This window comes from Canis aureus, chromosome 23, assembly GCF_053574225.1.
Source record: "Canis aureus isolate CA01 chromosome 23, VMU_Caureus_v.1.0, whole genome shotgun sequence".
Taxonomy (NCBI): domain Eukaryota; kingdom Metazoa; phylum Chordata; class Mammalia; order Carnivora; family Canidae; genus Canis; species Canis aureus.
This window is the reverse complement of record NC_135633.1, coordinates 31,505,702-31,526,151: the sequence shown is the minus strand read 5'-3', so window position 1 is coordinate 31,526,151 and position 20,450 is coordinate 31,505,702. Positions and strand designations below refer to the sequence as shown.

General features: G+C 46.9%; 1 protein-coding gene across 4 annotated transcripts in view; it reads left to right on the top strand.

Moving 5' to 3' along the window:
- Positions 1 to 20,450, top strand: part of TENM4 (teneurin transmembrane protein 4) — a 2,712,352-nt gene that overhangs the window by 2,551,007 nt on the left and 140,895 nt on the right. For all 4 annotated transcript variants that reach the window (XM_077867222.1, XM_077867224.1, XM_077867225.1 and 1 more), the window contains 3 exons: positions 9,406 to 9,507; positions 12,188 to 12,382; positions 18,789 to 18,989. In XM_077867222.1, the coding sequence (XP_077723348.1) occupies positions 9,406 to 9,507; positions 12,188 to 12,382; positions 18,789 to 18,989 (498 nt within the window). The remainder of the gene's footprint in view (positions 1 to 9,405; positions 9,508 to 12,187; positions 12,383 to 18,788; positions 18,990 to 20,450) is intronic.

Genomic DNA, 20,450 nt, shown 5'->3' with positions numbered 1-20,450 from the left:
TCAAGATACTCAGTTCCAGAATGGCATCCCAGGCCTATAGGTATAGGGCAGAGGGAAAGGGACAAGGCTGGAGTTGGAAGTCCACTCAGAATGCAACACAGTGGTCCAGGCCAAAGATCATACAGCCCAGACATTTCCATTTTCCAGGTGAAGTTCTGGTGCCATGGGCATCCTTAACCCGCAGGTCTCTAGATCATCTTTACATAGTTCTGGGCATTTTCAAACCAGACTGTGGTGACCTGGTTTTCTATGTCGCTTATAAGCAGTATTGAGCTTGGTGACAAGCCTGGATAAATGATTGGAGAATAATTAGCGGCATCCCCCACCCCACACCTCCTCAGAGCATGTTTCTGTTCCTCCATTGTCTGTCATCACAGAATAATTCAGCACAAAGTGATGTTCATTAAATGGAACTCTCTAGCCAGCAGCTGAGTGGAGCTTTTAAAAACCTGATTTCTTAAATAATTTGTTCTAAAGACAGACTTGACATGAAGTTGGCATGATGATCAGCAGGTCGCTGCGTGGGAGCAGCAAAGATGATTATTCTGAATCTGGCTCTGGCTCGACCCCCATCTTGCCCAGAACTGCTTTGCATTTCAAAAGGCTGCCTATTCTTTAAGAGCTATTCAAATACTACCTCTTGGAGGACCAGGCCCTCCTCTTTGGAAGTGGTCCACAAGTTATGGCATTCTTGCATAGTTTAGATCTCTCTATCCCCTCTGGCTTATTTTGATAGACCTGTGTGTAAAGTCTCAGCCTTCTCCAGACCACTGGAGTGGTATCCAGGATACCTAAGGGCATCAACATTACCTAGGACCCTACCCCAGGCCTATGAAATGAGAAACTCTAGAGGCAGAGCCTAGCAGTCCATGTTTTAACAAGCCCTTCAGCTGACAGAGGCTAAAATGTTATCACTGAGACTATACTAGGGACAGGAGTAAAGCAACATTTTCTGAACACCTTCTGTCAGCCAGGTTCCTGTCTACACACACACACACACACACACACACACACAGACATGCACATATATACGTATACACAGACTCAGACATATGTAGTGGTTTTATTTAATCTTTGCAACAATTGTGTAAGGCAAGTGGTTTTCTCATTTCACAGATGAGTAAACGGAGACTTCAGACACCACATTCCCTGGGTGCATTTTAGTTCAAATGCTAGAGAGTGGGTCTCTGATTGATTGGCCCACATCCTCTGTGCACCAGGCCACATCATAGAGTGCCAGTCAGCCTGTGTACTGAACCTGTTTGGGTCAGGTTCTTACCCCAGACCGATCAGCTGTGGCCAGTGAAGAGGTGGTGTCGTCTGGACCACTTGCCCTGGCTGCTTAGACCTGTGGGCTGAGCATTACCCGGGGAAGGAGCTGTCAGTGGAGGATGGATAGATCACTAAGGAAGGGAAAGTGTTTCCAAACACATGAACATGTACTTCTCCTTTGAAGGCACTTCTCTTCTTGAAGAGCACAGCACTTGTCAGCCTCATCACCCACCATGTCATGTCTCAGTGGCCTCTCTGGCATGTGTTCACGGGACATGGTAGGGGATGCACATGCAGCTTCTCCGGGCAAGGCAGCAGAACCAGAGCCTGCAGTGGGGCTTCTAGCACCTGTGAGAGCTGCTGCTCATAGCTCCTGGAACAAAAGGAGGGCTCTTCACAGGAGAACAGTGAGCCGCCTGCCCCTCCCCTTGTCCTGAGGACTCTGCCCCACAGCGCCTCTCACAAGATGATGATAACAGGTGCTAGTGATCTGAGACCACAGAAGGGAGGTGTGAGAAGTTAAAGTTAGCCCTTAGTTGAGCACACTTCCTTTTCCCCTCTCAAACCCTAAACATGATGATTTTTTCTGCTTTTTCATCTGTTTGTATAGTATTCTAACTGACAATTTGGGTTGATTCATCAGATCATGGGATGCTAGATCTAAACAATCAACCAAGCCATCCACTTCACTAGAACACTTCCTGAGCCAGGGTGGATGCTCAGTAAATGTTCACTCAGTGAATCTAATTTGTAAATGAAAAGAAAGACCCTAAGAGAGGAAGGGATCTGGCCAATGTCCTGTAACGGGCTGGTGGCAAGAGTAGAACTAAAACCCAAGTTGCTTGATACAGTCCAGACATGTTCCCTCACACATGACTCATAGAAGATAAGATTTCAGGTTTACAAGCTTCTCATTAATGCCCCTGCAGTATCTCGGCCAGTCATCAATTTGAATGCAGCCAGTGACTAAAAATGTATGATTTTCCAGGTCACCCAGTCCATTCATTTTGTCATTTAGCCAACAGACTTTCGCTTAAGACCTGCTATGTGCCAAAAAGGGCACTGTTTACTAAAGAATCAGAAATGAATGACACATTTCCTGCCCTCAAGAAGTTTATAGTATATGGACAGATCCATACACATCAAGAGAATACAATCCAACAAAGTAAATAGTATCCTGCTCTGACTCTTAAAAATTCTTTCTTCTTTTGAATTAAGTCAGTTTCCCAAGGACAGCGGTCCTTACTTATTAGATCTAATCAACTTAATTTAGGACCACAAAAGTCCACTCCTTATCTTACATAATAGCTCTTCAGATATTTTTAGACAGAGGTCAGTACCCCCGAGTAAGCTAAATTCTTGATTCCTTCAGGATTTTTTTTTTTTTTTTGAGAGAGAGTCGGAGGGGGAGGGAATGCAGTGTGGGAAGGGGCAGAGGAAGAAGGAGAGAGAGATTCTGAAGCAGTCTCCATGCCTAGCACCTAGCACAGAACCTGACATGGGGCTCGATCCCACAGCTTTTGAGATTACGACCTGAGCCAAAATCAAAAGTCAGATACTTAACTGACGGAGCCACCCAGGAACTCTTTTTTCAAAATGTGTGTTCACATCCTCTTATCCTTCTCTTCTTACTGTCCAGTGAACATGCTCAAGTTCCTCTGATTCATTTCTTAAATGTGGCTCCTGGATGTGAAGTACTGAACTCCAAATAGGGTCTGAGAGGACAATACAGAGTTACACTTCTTATCAGTCTCTTTATTTTAGACATTGCACATCGAAAACTATAGGGCAAGGAAACGGTAGCTTTGTTGGCCACCAGGCATTCTCTGGAGTCCAACTTCTGTGCCATGCATCACACCCTCTTTCCTTCATTCCCACCTCCCTCCACCTTGTAGTCCTGCTCAGTTTCTCACACAATAACTATTACTGAGCACTTGCTTTGTGTGTAGCATACACCAGACTTTTTGGAGAATCAGACTTAATGCTTGTCTTCAAAGAGCTCCTAGTCTCATTGGTGAAATTCTGTTTGCCCCCAAATAAATAATTAATAACCAAAATGTAATACAATCAAGGGAATAATCATTTTTCCTAGATCCCCTCAGAGCTTCTCCTAATAGTGGTTGGCAAACTTCTGGGTATGATTGAAAACAGATCTCCCAGTTCAAATACCAATGCAGAACTGGCTTTAAGCCCAGGCTGTCAGGGGCTCTGTCAAATTTTTGTCATTGCATTGACCTAGACTGTTACATACTGGAGGCCTTTGAATCCCATCATCTGCACAGAGAGCTGGGGTACCTACAGGGACTGGTATCTCACAGGCCATGGAAGAGCTTTCCAGGACCTGGCACCCTCCCAGTGCCAATCTAAAGTGCAGAGAGAGAAAAGTTCTTTCAGATGTTGGCATAAATCCACCTGTGTTTGGACTTCTGGGAGACAACAGGTTTAATTTGTTTTGATAGTGCTCTTTCCCAGGAGGAAATGTACTCAAACACCCTGCCTTCTTCACATTCAGCATACTGCTTGTTTGCTTTCCTGTTTTACCATGCGGAGTTTCTGTGTGCTTTACATGTATTTATGTGTGTGTGTTTACCCCCAAAAGCCCACATGGCCTTATTTGGATTCATTAGACCAAGTTAGTATGTTGCCTTGGTTCCCAAATGAAAGGCATATATGACCCTTCCTTAAAACCAAGATTCCAACTCTGCCAAGATCTGAGCAAACCTCTTTATATGTGCAGTGTTACACTCTTAGCTCTTCAAAATGACTCTCTTAGGTGGGTGCTATTATTAACCCCATTTCACAGACAGGGAAACCAATATTTAGATGACTTGTCATGAGGCACATAGCTGGCGGGAGGCATCCTGGCTCCAGAGCCCATACTCTGGTTCAGGCTATATGCCACAAACTTTGGCTTCTTTGACTTGAGAAAGAACTTGGTTCACCTAGCAGATTCGCCCTTTTAGCTGTGTGACCTTGAGAAAGTGACTTCAGCTTGCAATCTCCAGCTGACAACTGTAAATGTGTGAAATGAAGGCAAAGGTGCCTACTTCTCATAATTGTTGTGAAGAATAAATAAAACTATATGGTATACCTTTCATGTTTCCATTTGAGGGAAGGAGAAGGTGTCTATTAAAGTCTTCTCTCAACCTTGAGCTGCTGGAGAATTAAATCCCAGCTATGGCATCTAGTTTGTCTTCCTCTCTTTTCCTCATTGCCAATAACAAACCCAATCCCCTCTCAGGTTCAAAGAAGATGTAACAGATGTACCCTAAAGTATGCATTTCACTAGCTGCCTTCAAGGTAATATACATCCAGTCGTGTGATTGGCAGTCCCTGAGCCCAAGTTCCTTCCTCTTGCATGAAGCATTACCATCCATCCTACAGAGAAGCCAAAAGGAAGCGCCAGAGAGTGGGTCTCTGCTGCGCAGTAGGTAGACCTTGGTTCCTCAATCGCTGCTCCTCTGCTGCTCTGAAAGAGTTACTGACATCCACATTTACAACTTAAAGAGCGACAAGGGAAGCAGTGAAAAGAGTTGCCTCTATTGGTTGGGATGCATCACGAGGGATCGAGAGCTAGAGGAGGCGCTGGGAGATAGGGATCTATGCTGGGTGAGTGGAGAAGAGAGATGGAAAATGACTAGTGAGCTCTGGCCTCACTCACAGCTGATTCCTTCTGTCCTTGGTGCTAGAATCCATCAGCAGGCTTCCATGACCATGGAGGTGTACCTGCCCAGACCAGGGCATGAAGCAGGTGCTCTCACACCATGGTCAGCCAGTAAAGGAGAAGAGCCTCCTTTCCTCTTCTAGTGTGAGCGCCCCTGTGAAACAGTAGTTCTCTCCTCCGGGCAGGATTTCCTCTGTGATCTCTCCTGGTTTCCTACAAAGTGAGGCTTTGGGATTTCAAAAAAGGAAAGCAAAACGTAAAAGGAAGGAAGGATGTATTTATTAATTGTGATCCTTTCTCACCTTGACACAGTGATGCTGGTGATGGGTGTCTGGGAAAGGGTAGCGAGCAGACACAATAAGGCACTGTAACGGGTTCACCGAGGCATCGGTGATTTCCTCGTCTCCTCTAGGAAGGAGCATTGTCTTCTCCTTCTGCAGATACCCCTTTGTATGTCGAACGATATTTTGTACCACATCCAGAGAACACGCCCACTCCCAACACATATCCAGAGAATGAGCTAAGGAAACATTTAAGCTCTGCATTCCAATATTGACGGAAGAAAAAACAAGTTCCTGAAAATTAAATCTCCTAGCAGGACCCACTGTTGTGATAGAAGAACAAAAGCTAGGGCAAGAGCCCCACCCCCACCCCCGCCACTCATTCACCAACATACCATACACCCGATTATGAAAATCAGTAATTCATAGGCAGCTGAAACCGCTCAGATCTGAGCGGTCTAAAGATACACCTTCTGCTAAATGAAGGCAGCTGCAGTCTGAAAGACAGCAGAGCAGGAAGGAACGATAGGGGGAAGAAATTCACCAAACACTAATTGGAAACATACCATTTAGGCAATAAAGTTCACACTTCTCCCAAGCCACTGAGTGTCACTTCTGCACTAGCATTTAGTATAGAGATACCTGGTTAGTCGGAGACTCATTATCCATGCGGTCCCAAGTGGACCCCAAGTACTTGAAAGCCTTCCAAAGGGAAGAAAAACTATAGACATAAACATTTCATCCAGAAGAAATATTCTCTAAATGTCTTCCTTCTACTTCCTTGTTGCTATCATAAAATTATTTCATGTCTCCTAAACCAACAGCCTTCTCTGACACCAACAGCCTGGGGCAAGTTTTGAAGCAAACAGGCTTCTAGTCTGTCACATTTAGGGAACAATACTACACCCAGTCACAGAAAATGTATTTTCCTCACTGTTTCACTGGTGAAGGCTTTTTTGGCAGATGATTAACAGGTTTGTATCTTGCATACATCATAAATCAAAATCTAGACAGTGTGTAACACTTATCTGCAATTGATCCATTGATCCTGTTAAAAATGCAACTGGTAACTATGGTAATTTATTAAGAGACGTATTTTATACCCTTGGGTTGGAGAAGACTGAACCAGAGAGTTTTAGATCTGGGTGAAATCTCTGAGATCATCTCGTTGAATGCTCTTGGTGATAGCAGCAATGTAGACTACATGTAGACTTTCATAGAATGAGGAGGGACAAAGTCCTGGGATTAATTTAGCCTGTTTAAGAAGTCAGGAAGGCTTGTCAGAGGAGGTGACATTTGAGCTGGATTTGAAAGGACCAGAAGTTGCCATGCAGGGAACCAAAGGAGGAGCAAGTGCAAAAATGAGGAAACAGGTGCAGGAAGATCAGTTGAGAAGGCCAAGGTCCCACAGCCATGCAGTAGCAGAACAGGACCTGGCAGCCAGGCCTCCTGCCTCGACCCTCTACCCCTTCTGCAGTGCTGCAGGTGGACCCCACCCTCCCCAACTGGACCAACAGCCAGTAGCTTAAAGTGAAAATAATCTTGCCTTAAACTTCACTCAAGGTTCTTAAAAAAAAAAAGTAGATTCCACTCCCAGTGTGGAGCCCAATGCAGGGCTTGAACTCATGGCCCCAAGATCAAGACCTGAACTGAGATTAAGCGTCAGATGCTTAACCAACTGAACCACCCAAGGGCCCCCCAGAATTCTTATTTTAAAAATCATATTCAGAATGAAACCTCCGAAGGCATTCTCTATAAAGACACTTATGACTTAAAGGCAGTAGGAACGTGGATTCTTCAGGCAAAGCCCGCTGAGAGCAGAGGCGCTCAGAGCGCTGGCTGGTGAGCCCTGCTCTGCCGAGACCCTGACTGCTTAGCGCTGTGTTGAGAGCACCTGCTGGCTTGGACCCTCTTGTCTTAACTCTATATTAACGGAAAGTGCAGTTCTTGTTAGCAGAGGGACAACATGGAGTGAATAGAATCTCCCACCCTTTCACAAAAGGAACCACACAAGAGTTTGAACTCTTGAACTCTTTTTAAGTAGTTTCCAAGTTAATAATGGCAGACGGTGGGGAAAGGACTCTAGGGAAATGCACGATGCTGTGAATTCCTCACTACCCCTCTGTCGTTTCCCTTATCGATCCATACCCAAGCCATTCCTCAAGCCCACCTTCTCTGAGAAGCCTTTTCTCTACTGGTTTTGTCCCATATCAGCTGCCAATGCATCGGCCATAAGTGCTCTGTTGCTTTTAAGGCTCAGTGCCCTTCCTTGTCTGGACACCTTTTTAGTACAACTGCTCAATTAATTGTAGACTCAAAAAACTTTAGAACATCTCTGCCATTACCTTCATTTCACATCTGAAGGAGGTAAGGCTCAGAGAGGGGCAGGAAGTTGCTTGAGGCAACCCCCCCTCAGCATGATACTAGATGAAGGGGCCCCAGAACCAGATCTCTTGACCTCCAGGCAAAGCTTCTTCCATGCCCTGTGCTGCTACCTGGGTGACAGCTATCATCTCATTCTCCCAGTGAGTCTGCACGTTTCCTGTGGGCAAGACTCATGTCGTAGATGGTAATATCTCATTTAGCAGAGACCTTAGTCTTGGTTTCATGACTTGTGGTTGGGAGCTAAGACAGCAGGTTGAATCCTTAACTGTCCCACCTTACTCACCCTGCCTCTGCTTTCAATTCTGACTCTGCTAACTCACTCCGAGACCTTGGGTGAGTCACTGCCCTTCCTCTGGGTCTCTATTTCCCTCACTATTAAGTGAGAAAGCATTAGGCTAGCCTCCTGGCTCCCTTTCAGCCTTGAGAGCCTAAGAATTTTCTGCCTTACACCTGGGTCCTTTGCTGTCTTCAGGACTGGCCTCACTGTGCATAGATCTAGCACCGTGTTCCTTCTCCAGGCTTCTGCCGTGGAATGAGCTCCTTCAGGGCCCAGATAGTAGAGTATCACCGAAGAAGATCAGTCCTGGGGTCCTGGGGTCCTGGGGTCCTGGGTTCAAATCCTGCCTCCAGGACTCATGTCTTAGTGGTTCTCAGCAGGCTACTTCATCCTTCTCTGAACCTCCTCTTTTTTTCTTTTTCTTTTTAAAACAGGAATAACAATGCACACTTGCAGATCTTTGTTGACAGTGAAGTGAGATAAACTTTGTGGAAGCACATGATACAAAGAAAGAATTCAGTATATAGTGGCTTCTTTCCTTTATTCCACATCCAGCATTATTGAGAAACAGGCTGTTCCAAACAAAGTTTCTAGATAACAGGTTTACTACCTGAAGCTACAAAACATTGACTTTTGTTTTTTATTTTTTGTTTTATTGTTGTTTTGTTTGGTTGGTTTTTTGTTTTGTTTTGGCTAAAGTCTTTCTTAAATGAACTCTGCATTTCCTTGTGGGGTCACACAGAATATACCAAAAGTAACAGGAAGAGTCTCAGAAAATCACATCCCTGCAAAAGATGGGCATGACTGCCTATTCCGGGGGTGCAGGGACGCAAAGGGAATGTGAAAGAAAACTCCTGTGCCATTTGAAAGAGCTTGGATTTTTTCATCTCAGTAAATGGGGAGCCATCGAAGCAGGAGAATGACAAGATGGGATCTGTTTCCAAAGACATCACTCAGACTCATTGCTGGGCGGTGACCAAATCAGGGTGGAGAGAATGAGAGGAGTCAGGAGGCCAACCTCCAGGCCGCTGGGTTAGCCCTGGTGGGCTATGGTGGGCAAAAAAACGGAGATGGGAGAAGAGAGGTCTGCAAATGGCCAGTAGCTTTATGAGAAAAAACAAGTTAATGGAATATCAGCCCATTATGAGAAAAACGTAAAGTGCAGAAGAGTGCAAAGAAGACCGTAAGACTCGCCTGATAACCCAGCCTCCACAGATAAGCACTGTTAACAGCTTATATGGTTTCCCCCAGTGTTTTTAGCTGAAGAATTTCTAATGCATTTGTAGATACAAATTTGATATATAAAAACTTGGTTCAGGCAGACATTTTCCAGAACACATCTCTTAGTGTCAACAGAGATGCAGGAAGAGTAAAAATAACATAATTTTTAACTCTATTGGTTCCTTTCAGTGACTAGGCCAGAAGAGCTGGAATGTGCGGGCCCTGGCTAATCTGAAGTTGGATTCCTGGGCCTTCTGGTGGGTAAAGATTTCTTTTCAACTCTCCTCCTCTCTCTCCTCCCCCAGAGTCAGTGGATAACTGTCCCAGCAACTGCTATGGCAACGGGGACTGCATCTCTGGGACCTGCCACTGCTTCCTGGGCTTCCTGGGCCCCGACTGTGGCAGAGGTAAGACCTGTGCCTATGTATGTGCGATCCCCACTCCCCCTGCCCCATGCATCACTCATGTCCCAGCTCTCTACTCAGAGAGCGCCAGACCTCTCAGGCTACCTCCTGCCTCCCATGAGAAGGGACCCCAGAGCCATTCTTCAGAAGCCCCAAGAGGTGGGGGAGTGTCTTCCAGTGGAGCCATGGCTGTGTCAGCCCCATTGTCCACAAGGGCATGACCCAGGAGGTCAGGAGGTTACAGGGACAGCCACGGTGAACCTCGTGTCTGTTGTAGGAGCAGGGGAAGTGGCAGTAGCAGTTCTTTTAAAAAGTTGGCTTCCCTTTTGAGGAGTGCTTAGCCTTTGCCAAGTGCTTGTGGTGGTTTTTTTATTGAGGGGGAGGTGGTATTGTTTTGTTTTAAGATTTTATTTATTTGTTTATTTATTTGAGAGAAACAGTGAGTCAATGAGAGAGCACAAGCAGGAGGAGTGGCAGAGGGAGAAAGAGAAGCAGGCTCCTCAATGAGCAGGGAGCCCAATATGAGGCTCCCTCCCAGAACCCCGGGATCACAACCTGAGCCAAAGACAGACGCTTAACCAACTTAGCCACCCAGGCACCCCTCTTTTTGTTTTGTTTCCTTTTTTTTAAGATTTTATTTATTCATTCATGAGAGACACAGAGAGGCAGAGACACAGGCAGAGGGAGAAGCAGGCTCCATACAGGATGCCTGACGTGGGACTCTATCCTGGGTCTCCAGGATCACACCCTGGGCTGAAGGCGGTGCTAAACCACTGAGCCACCCAGGCTGCCCCCTCTTTTTGTTTTTTGATCATTGAAGTATAATTGACTTCAATGGGGTACGGTGAGCAAAATGAGCCAAGGGGCTTCGCCATTCACTTCACAGGTGTGGTCTCTCTGGCCTTGGAGCAAGGCCTGCATTACGCTCCACTATTGCCATGATCTTTGCTGAGACCACCAAGGGGTGGGGTTTGAGAGGGCAGGCTGCTTTGCTCCACACAGGACCCTAATGTTGCCTCATATTTGGGCACAGACAGCACAAATGATAGCCTCTCCTGAGATGGCTTAAAGGCTACCCTTGCGGTACCCTGTGCATTCGGCCTTCATTTCTGTCCTTGGAGGAGTTAACAGGGCAAAGGCCAAGGGAGCTCTGTAGTCCTGAGGCTCTGGCACTCCACTTGGGAAACTGAAATGGCCCCTCCCTTTGGTCTTCCCACCTCTTCACTCATTCAGCAAGTGTTTGCTTAGTGCCCTTAAGGACTCATTCCTGCGCTAGGGGCTAGGATTAGAGCACTGAGCGAGGCCCAGGCCCAGTCTGGTGGCAAGACCAACAAGTACGTAGATGATGACTAAGCAGTCATTAGCAAGTGGAACACGCCGCAGCAAGGTTGAATTCAGGCAGCTCTCATCAGAGTAGAAGAGAGAGGCTCTCTTAGCTCGGACGTGATGAGGACTAGGAAAAGCTCCCTGGATGGGGTGACACTGGAATCCAGACCCGACACTTGAATTACTGTTCATCAGTGGAAGGCGGGGATGGTTTTTCAGAGTGCCGAGCAAACGCCATGATCTGATACTGTTTGAGGGATTCTGCTTGTTTTTCCTATTGTGGAAAAGAGTCAGTGTGAGACAGCAGAGCTGCAGCCCTAGGGAGCCACAGTGATTACCTGCTGAGTGCCTTCAAAAGGAAAGAAGTCAGGTGGGGGCCCAGGGAAGATGGTGCAGAGAAAAGAGATAAGTCATTCCTTCTCACAAGAATTACTGTCTCATCCCATACACACTTAAACTTGAGAGTCGTGTGTAAAACAGCCTTACTGTATCTCGGTAAGGCTGGTAGCTACTTGCAGCACAATGCAATATAATTTATTTTTATATAGTGTCCTTCATGCAGATGATCACAAAACACTTTATGCTACGGCACAGAATGGAAAGTTAATACTTTAAAGAGCCAGGTTGGGCTCAGCTATTCTCTTAAGAGGGCAGTAGTGCATGGAGCTCGAGTGGAACCTGAAATGTAAGAAAAAGCCGAGATTCGCTGGGTTAGAGAGACAGTAGGTGGTGCTGCAGATGGGGTACAGTGAGCAAAATGGAATGCCGTTAGGAGAGTGCTGGAGGAGAGATGGGGGCAGGCAAAAGGCCCACCTGTTGTCTTTTCCAATAAGACCAAGGAACAGATGGAAGCTTCCTGCATAAGGGTCCTGGCCCCCGCCATGCTGCACCTGTTAGTATGAGGGGAACAGAGGAAAGCAGACTTTAGTGGGCACTAGATCCACCAGGCCCTGCACTGCACACCCTAGCCTACAATTCCAGATGTGCTTAAACTGGAATGAAGGGACGCCTCGGTGGCTCAGTGGTTGAGCATCTGCCTTTGGCTCAGGTAGTGATCCTGGGGTCCTGGGATCGAGTCCTGCATCAGGCTTTCCGCAGGGAGCCTGCTTCTCCCTCTGCCTGTGTGTCTGCCTCCCTCTGTATGTATCTGTCATGAATAAATAAATAAAATCTTTAAAAAAATAAACTGAAATGAAGTACAGCAAGAGACGCAGATGGATGGATACACATGGGTATTGTGGCAAAGCACTTGAGGCTCTTGGTCTAGCCTGTAGGCCAAAGGGAGAAAGAGACAAAGGCAAGTGCGATGTGCTGGGCATTCATTTATGCCAGACTTCTCCATGCTCCATCTCCGCAGCCTCCTGCCCCGTGCTCTGTAGTGGAAATGGCCAGTACATGAAGGGCCGATGCCTGTGCCACAGCGGATGGAAGGGCGCCGAGTGTGATGTGCCCACCAGCCAGTGCATCGACGTGGCCTGCAGCAACCATGGCACCTGCATCATGGGCACGTGCATCTGCAACCCCGGCTACAAGGGCGAGAGCTGTGAGGAAGGTAGGACGCTGGCGGGCAGCTCCAGCAGCTGGCTCTGGGACGGGCCTGCTCTCAGCTGCCAGGAGCGCCTCCAGGAAGCCAGTGGAAGCTCCACCCGGAGCCAGCCACCCAGCAGCAGCAATCATTAACAGAAGAAGCCAGGCAAATTGGGAGTCCTAGTTGGTGAAGGGAAGAGAAGCATCATACAGGGAGTACTTACTGTCTACAGAGTCTCTGTCCTAGAAGCCTTAGATCATTTCACCTCAAACCCAGTAGGGTGAGGTAATTATCTCGGTTTTATTTTAGGGGAACTTGGACTCAGAGAGTCAGATGACCTGCCCAGGGTCATACAGCTTGAGGCAGCAGAGCTGGGGCTGAGCCCACTGTTTCTGGTCCCACAGCCCAGGATCTTTCTCTTGTCTCTTGGTTCATATGCTCTCCATGTCTCAAGTATGAGTCTGTTACAGACCCTCACACTCTGCCTTCTGTTAGCACAGGGGTGTGTATGTGTGTGAATGTGTATGTATAGCCCATAGGTGCTTGTGAGTGTGTCTCTCTCCTTCATAAAGTAAACTATGTCTGTGTAGTGGAGGCTAGAAAGTGAGCTGCCACTTTAGCAGCGTGCCAGTTCTTTCCTAGGCAATCTAACCTGGTGAGGTAAGTGAGCATTTCTGTGGCCTGAGGATAGGCAGTGGTGGGCCTGTGATCATGGAGCTGACCAGTGGTGGGTCCATGGTCATGGAGCTCAACAGTGACACAGCCAGGGTCATAGAGCTGACCAGTGGTGGCCCATGGTCATAGAGCTGACCAGTGACATAGCCAGGGTTATGGAGCTGCCTGTAGCAGGACCACAGTCATGGAGCTGACCAGTGGCGGGCCCATGTACACGGAGCTGACCATGGCAGGGCCATGAGCATGTAGGTGACTAGTGGCAGGGCCAAAGTCATGGAGCTGATCAGTGGCAGGCCCATGGACATGGAGCTAACCAGTGGTGGGCCTATGGTCATGGAGCTGACCAGTGGCAGGGTCAGGGTAATAGAGCTGACCAGTGGCATGCCTATGGACATGGAGCTGACCAGTGACACAGCCAGGGGCACGGACCTCACCAGTGTCAGGCCTGTGGTCATGGAGTTAGCCAATGACACAGCCAGGGTAATGGAGCTGGCCAGCGGTAAGGCCAGGGTCATGGAGCTAACCAGCGGCACGCTGGTGGTCATGGAGCTAGCTAACAGCAGGAATGGGACCCAACCCAAGTCTTCTTACCTCAGAACCCTTTCTTGCCTGCATGGGATTTGTAGATGAATGAGGTCTTGTTCACAAGCAATATCGAGTGGCTTTTAAGAGTGCATTCTCTGGGTCAGATGTAGGTTTGAGTCCTTGTTGTACCACTAATAGCCTCACTTCCCTCATCAATAAAATGGGAATTCCTTCCTCCGAGGGCCATCATAAGGATTGAATTAAATGACCCATGTAAAGCGCTTAGCTCAGTGTCTGACACATAATAAATGCCCCATAAATGTTAGGTCTTATATTATTAGTATTATTCTGGGGACAATTGAAGCGCATTTCCTGTTTCACTCCACTCATTTTATCCAATGTCTTTGGAAACGGGTGGATATGGCTGTTGAAACTGGAAAACAATGCTAATAGGCTTCCCTCCCACTCCCTACCATCTAGGGCATGGGAGTCTTTGCAGTGGATGGAAGAGGCTCCAAGGAGAGCTAGCCTTCTAACCCATTTGGGATTTAACACTTAGGCCCCTCTCAAGGTATCATTTCTCTAAAAAAAATGAAAGAAAAAGGAGAGGCAATATAACGGGCCCACTTTAAAAGAGTGGGGAACAGGAAGGGATTAGCCTCTGAGAAGCAGCGCCTCTCCGAGACAGGCTGCCAGTAAACCCCAAGTGCGCCTGGAGGTCCTGATTCAGACCTATTAACTTCAAGGGGGATTACTTTGGGCTGAGAGAAGAGGAGCGCCAGCCTCCAGAAGAAAGGAACTCGGCTTTGTGACCTTCACATCTGTGCTCCCTTTCATTTTAGTCAGTTGAGGCGAAGACTCTGAGAAGAGAAAGACAAAAAGAAGATTCTTCTGGAAACAATGGGGCCATGCCACCCCAAACCCTACTGTGTCATGTGGGCAGGGAAGGGTACCTTGTCCCTTCTGCACAGCGCCCCAGCAGGCAGGGTTACTTACAAAGGGGGGGGGGTTGTTTAGCGCACTGATTTACGTTATCTGTTTGAAAAGCAATGTTTTTGCTGCTCTTTTCTGAGGAGAGCCATCTGGTACTGATTCCTCTTATTATTTCTGTTTCCCTGGTGAAGCGTCATTGCAAAGTCCTTGTGTTTGTAAGGGGGCTTCTTAGGGCCTTCCCCACTGCTCTCTCTCCCCCTCCCTCAGATCTATTCTGAAGGGTTTCACCATGTTTATAAAATATCAGCTAACAAGCTTGGGTTTTTTCCCCCTTCTCTCCCTCTTCTTCTTCTGAAGTTTATTGCCCCATATTTTTTAAAGCCTGAACTGTGCCAACAGGACGCTTGGAGGGAGTTCGGAGAGGGACAGAAGAGAACACCTTCTACCTTGTGCAGAGCAAAGTGACACTGTGTTTTGGTCCTGAAGAGCATCTCAAGAGCTTGTGTGGCCACTGAGGCAGGGAACAGTTTTGGGAAAGAGTTATGTTTGCAGCTTGGCCATGCGGACCTCCTCAGTTTGTCAGTGAGCTAAGCTTCTGCAAGATATCTTGGCTTGGGCAGCCCGGGTGGCTCGGCGGTATAGTGCCGCCTTCGGCCCAGGGTGTGATCCTGGAGACCCGGGATCGAGTCCCACGTCGGGCTCCCTGCATGGAGCCTGCTTCTCCCTCTGCCTGTGTCTCTGCCTCTCTCTCTCTCTGTCTCTCTCTCTCTCTCTCTCTCTCTCTCTCTCTCTGTGTGTGTGTGTCTCATGAATAAATAAATAAAATCTTTAAAAAAAAAAAAAAGAAAGATATCTTGGCTTGAGCGGCCAGCTCTGTAGAGGGAAAAAAGGTAACTGTTTGGCCTGTCTTCTAAGCAGAAATGAAGTTAGACGGTCTCCGCGCAGAGTTCAGCCCACTTCCCTGGCAGCTTCTCCCTGACTCCTTTCAGCATAGAACTCCCCCGCCCCAGAGGGCAGCTGGGTCTCCCCACGTGACCCACGGCTCCCAGGGAAAGAAATGTCATTCGTGAAACGGTCTTACTATGCTAGAAAGAAGACAACTTCCATCCCATCCTGCAGTCCCCGTCATCCCAGAGGCCCCAGAAGCGAGGGCAGATCCAAGGTGACGGAGGAGGACGTCTCTAGCAGGGCGTCGCGGTGCCCTAGATAACGGCGGGACGAATCGGGTCAGCAGGGACGGCGTCGTCCCTGCAGGAAGCTCCCCCAGCCCGTTGACCCCAGCTGCCCCCCTTGAGGTGGGGTCCTCCTTGAGTCTTCCTCACAATCCATAGCCACGTGGCCAAATGAGCCTTCAGAAGCTTCTGGTGCTGGAGGGGTCCCTGTCCTCAGTGCCTCTGGTCTTCCTTCCCAGCCCCGCCGCCTTCTGAGAGGTGTGGGATTCACTTTGCTGGTTCCGGGGTCCCTCTCAGACTGATTGTGTCTGAGGAACAGGACTGTGACGCCAAGGGCCTCTTGCTAGACTTGGCACCCCCTCGCCTTGCTCGCTAACAGTGCAGATTTATAGATTCAACCTCGAGGGCGCCTCAGAGGCAGCTTCCACCCCAAGCCTGGGCCCAGGCGCTCCCAGCACGGGAAGTACTTTTACGGGCCTCAGAGCAGGAACTGCTGAGTCGTTTCCTGTCAAGTTGGAAAGCTCTCTGGACCTGGGGAATTATCATAGTAGCCTAATGGGCCAGAATAATCCTTCTGAGGTTCTGAGATATAAGGCCGGTCATGAAGATATATCACTATTATTGTTTTTATTATTTTTAATTACCAGGAACTTCAACGGGTCATGCTTTAACCATTGTTAAGTGGTGTCCAGAGACCGTGAGAGAAGATTCTTTGCCTTCGTTTGGCTTTATTAATTCTCCATTTTGCTCCATTTCTTTTCTTGCTTTGTTTGGCCTTTATTTCTATTTTTTCACCACTTACATCTGTATATATGTATGTGTGTATTTTTGAACCAGTAGGATTACAGAAGAATTAGCAAGAGATGCGTACCAGGAAAAAGTGATTCAAATTTAAATGTCTCCGCTTACTGCTGTGTGATCTTGGGCAAGTTATTTAACCTCTCTGGGCTTTAATTTTCTCACCTGTGAAATAAGGACAGTAAGGGTATCTACCCCGAAGAATCATTGCTAGAGTTAAATGAGACTATGTATATAAATGGTTGGATAGCAAAATATGGCCCAGAAGAGGGACTACATTAATACTACTTGTTACTGTCCTTGTTCCCATGATTCAGTTGTTAGCAAATCATTGCTCCTGACTTCCGACCTTCAGATTTCTCATTTAGGTCATTAAGTTGAACTCCTTTTCAAAACCCAAAAAGTGAAAGAGCTGTCTTGATAAGCTGGCCCTCAGACAGGCGTCCTGTTCCCAGAATGTGGTCATTTGTATAGTCTCTGTCCCTTTGTGACTATGATTTTAACACACCCAGCCTGGATTTCCCCATATTTTCTGCAAAAGTCAAATATATGGGCTTATAAAATTTAATTACTTGATTAAGTAAAAGCATGTCTGAATTATAAATAAAGTAAGAGCACCTCTGACCAGTTTGCCCAAGTCACACCGCCAAATGTCCTGATAGGATAGAAAAGTAACTTCTCTGCAATGGTTTACAGCTCACACAGTCCTTTCAAGCCCTCAGTGTCCTCATTAGCAACTGAAAGGTAGATGATTTTGACCCGGGAAGTCGGGAGGAGGTACACGACTTGGCGGTGGTCACAGAACTAGTGCATTTTGGCCCGTGACCCTTGAACCTAGGACCTCAGAGATCAGATGCCAAGTTCCATCCTGTGGAGCACAGGGCTTCCTCCTGAGGAAGGAGGGTGACCACACTCTCTGCAGCACTCTCAACCCTTTTTTTCCAACTGCTGCATGTTACAGCCCTACCAGGACACCACTTTCCCCTACAATTGCAAGAGGAACAGGAATCCTCTGCCTTCCTGAAATAAAAGATCTCACAACTTTTGGGTAGAGTTGGACTGGCCTTTGCCAACTCTTGTCTTCCTTCTGCTGCCTTTTGCACTTTCCGTGTGAACTGGAGCCGGGTTATAAGTTGGCCCTCAGTGCTCTCCTTCTGCTTTCTCTGTGCGGTGCTTTATGAAGATTAGAGGTCTCTTGTTAATTTTGTGCAGCCCTGTAAACAACACTTTGATTTAAGAAAATCAGCCCTGGTAAAACAAGTGTTGGCTTTGAAATCAGACAGACCTGCCTTCAGATTCCTCTCTGGCAGGGTTGACTGTATGATCTGGCATAAATTATTTACCTCTCTGAGCCTTAATTTCCTCATCTGTACTATACTGGGTGATGGAAGAAACTGAATCTGATGATATACGTAAAGCACTTCTTACAGTGCAAGCACAGAGCAGGTAACCCACAATCTTACTCTCCTTTCTCTATCTCTGGGTTAGTCTCTTGACACAACTTTGACCTTAGGCTCCAGAAGCCCTGCTGGGGTTGCTTGGCTGTTTGCTACAGCTATCTAGTTCACCCCCTACATGAGGAGAAGCTGTGCAAAGCCACTGCGTATAATTTTGAACAGTCATTGAAATGTCTGCCCTCTGGGAAGTGAGGTTTGAACCTTTGTGTCAATCACAAGAAGTTTGAGAAGGTGATAAAATCTAATTTAACGCAAACTTAAATGCAAAAAAAATTCTCTTTTAAATTAAGGAATCCCTTTTAGTCCCACATTCAAGATGAGACTGTATTATGAAGTGGTAAACAATAATAGTTTATTCAACAAAGATTTCTGGAGTACCTCCTATGCACTGAGCACTGTTCCAGGAGTGGGATGCACAGAGGGAAAAAGATGAAGTCTTGTCCGCTAACTGGTGCAGTTATTACAGATGTAGCAGCCACTGAGTACTACTCTAACACTTGATATATATATATATATTTTTTTTTTTTTAAAGTAGGCTCCACACTCCACAGTGGACTGGCGAGCTAGCCAGGTGCCCCTTGATTTGTATTTCTTATTCCATCACCCCAACAAAGCAAGAAGTAGGAATATGTATCCACATTTTACAGGTAAGGGAACTGAACCTCCGATAGGTCAACAGTCAACTACCTATAGAGCCAGGAACCCGGGGCAACCATTTGTTGATTCTTTCTCTTTACTATGTCAAGTGGCCTCTCCACAGGAAACCTGTGTCCTCTTACCAGCGTGAAGTCCCTCCATACAGTGTGTAGTTCACTTACAGAAGCCTCTCCTTTGCCGGTCAGATGCTTACCTCTCTGCTCTGCATCACAGTGGACTGCATGGACCCCACCTGTTCAGGCCGCGGTGTCTGCGTGAGAGGCGAGTGCCACTGCTCCGTGGGATGGGGAGGCACCAACTGTGAGACGCCCAGGGCCACGTGCTTGGACCAGTGTTCGGGCCATGGAACCTTCCTCCCAGACACTGGCCTCTGCAGCTGTGACCCAAACTGGACAGGACACGACTGTTCTATTGGTAAGTGTGAGGAGGAAGGCATGATGTAGCTGGAAGAAAGAGCTTTCCACTCTAACATGTTTGCGGTTCATTTCAGTCAGTGATCTGACCCTGTTCTCAGTCATGCAGCGATGGGATTACTCAGATCTCTGAGTGCTTTGCTTCTTCCCCTGAACTCCATCCTTGAGCACCTGTACTTTTAGATTGGCAAAAGATTCAGAAATCAATCTTCACATCACTCCTTCCATGTGACCGCCTTCAAAGTCAAAATATTGTCCTGTAACCATGTAAATTAGAATAATAGATTGAAATCTCATCTCTCATGTTTACAGTAGTCATTCCTAGAGGCAAGGCCATAGGGAACAGTGTACCTAGGTGAGACCTACAGGGATGAGGCTTAAAAGACTCACATCCATGAATGGATGAACAGTCACATGAATCTGACTGTTGATTTCAGCTCAGGTCGTGATCTTAGGGTCATGAGATGGAACCCCATGTCAGACTTCCCTGCTCAGAGAGCCTGCTTGGGCTGCTTGGGATTCTCTCTCTCTCCCTCTCTCTCCCTCTCCCCTACCTCTTAAAAAAACCAAACAAACAAAAAAAGGCCTCAGGTCCCAGCTATCAAACCCTCTGGTTTCACCCATTCATCAGGATGAAGCCTGAACGCAGCGTAGTATTTAGGGTTCTCTGTGACCTGATCCCCACTTGCCATTCTGGCCAGATTCTCTTTTAGGCAGTGAGCTCCACGCGGACAGTGTCTCTTCGCTCTGCATGCCCAAGACTCAGCACAGGCCTGGCTCGTGGCAGCTGCATAAATATTGATGAATGGATAATGAATACATGAAAGAACACATAATTGAATGTGTTCTTCATTGTCATGTTCAGTGCATATATAGAAGGCTTACACATATAACATTCAGAGTATAAGCACATTGACACCCTTCTGTTCATAAGCACTTGATGATCTGTAGACCCTCCCCAGGCGAGGGCTAAATGAGAACAGGTGTAAATCACCTAGCACAGTACTGGTACGTGGTCGGTTTGTTCACTTCTCAGATCTCATTTCAACAGTGTCCACTGTTTAAATCCACCTTTTGTGAGAAAGGTATCACCTCTGTTTTACAGATGTACATAGTACTTCAGTCGATGAATACTTCTGAACACCTGCTATGTACTAGACACTCTTCTAATCAGAGATCCAAAGAGATAAGAAAGTCTCCTTTGTTGAGTTCCACTGAGGGAGGAAGGGAAGGGAGACAGCAAGCACACAAATGAAAAGCAATAAATTGATAAAGAAGCTTAGGCAAATGTGAAAATGTTTACATAACCCCACCCCAGGACACACAGCTAAAAAGTAGCGGCATCTTATCTCCAGCTATTTTTGTTGTTTTTTTTTTTTTACTTAAATCACTTTCTTTACCACACCACACTATTTAAACAAAGTGCAGCTCAAATTACCTCATTTTTTGGCATGTTGTGTTA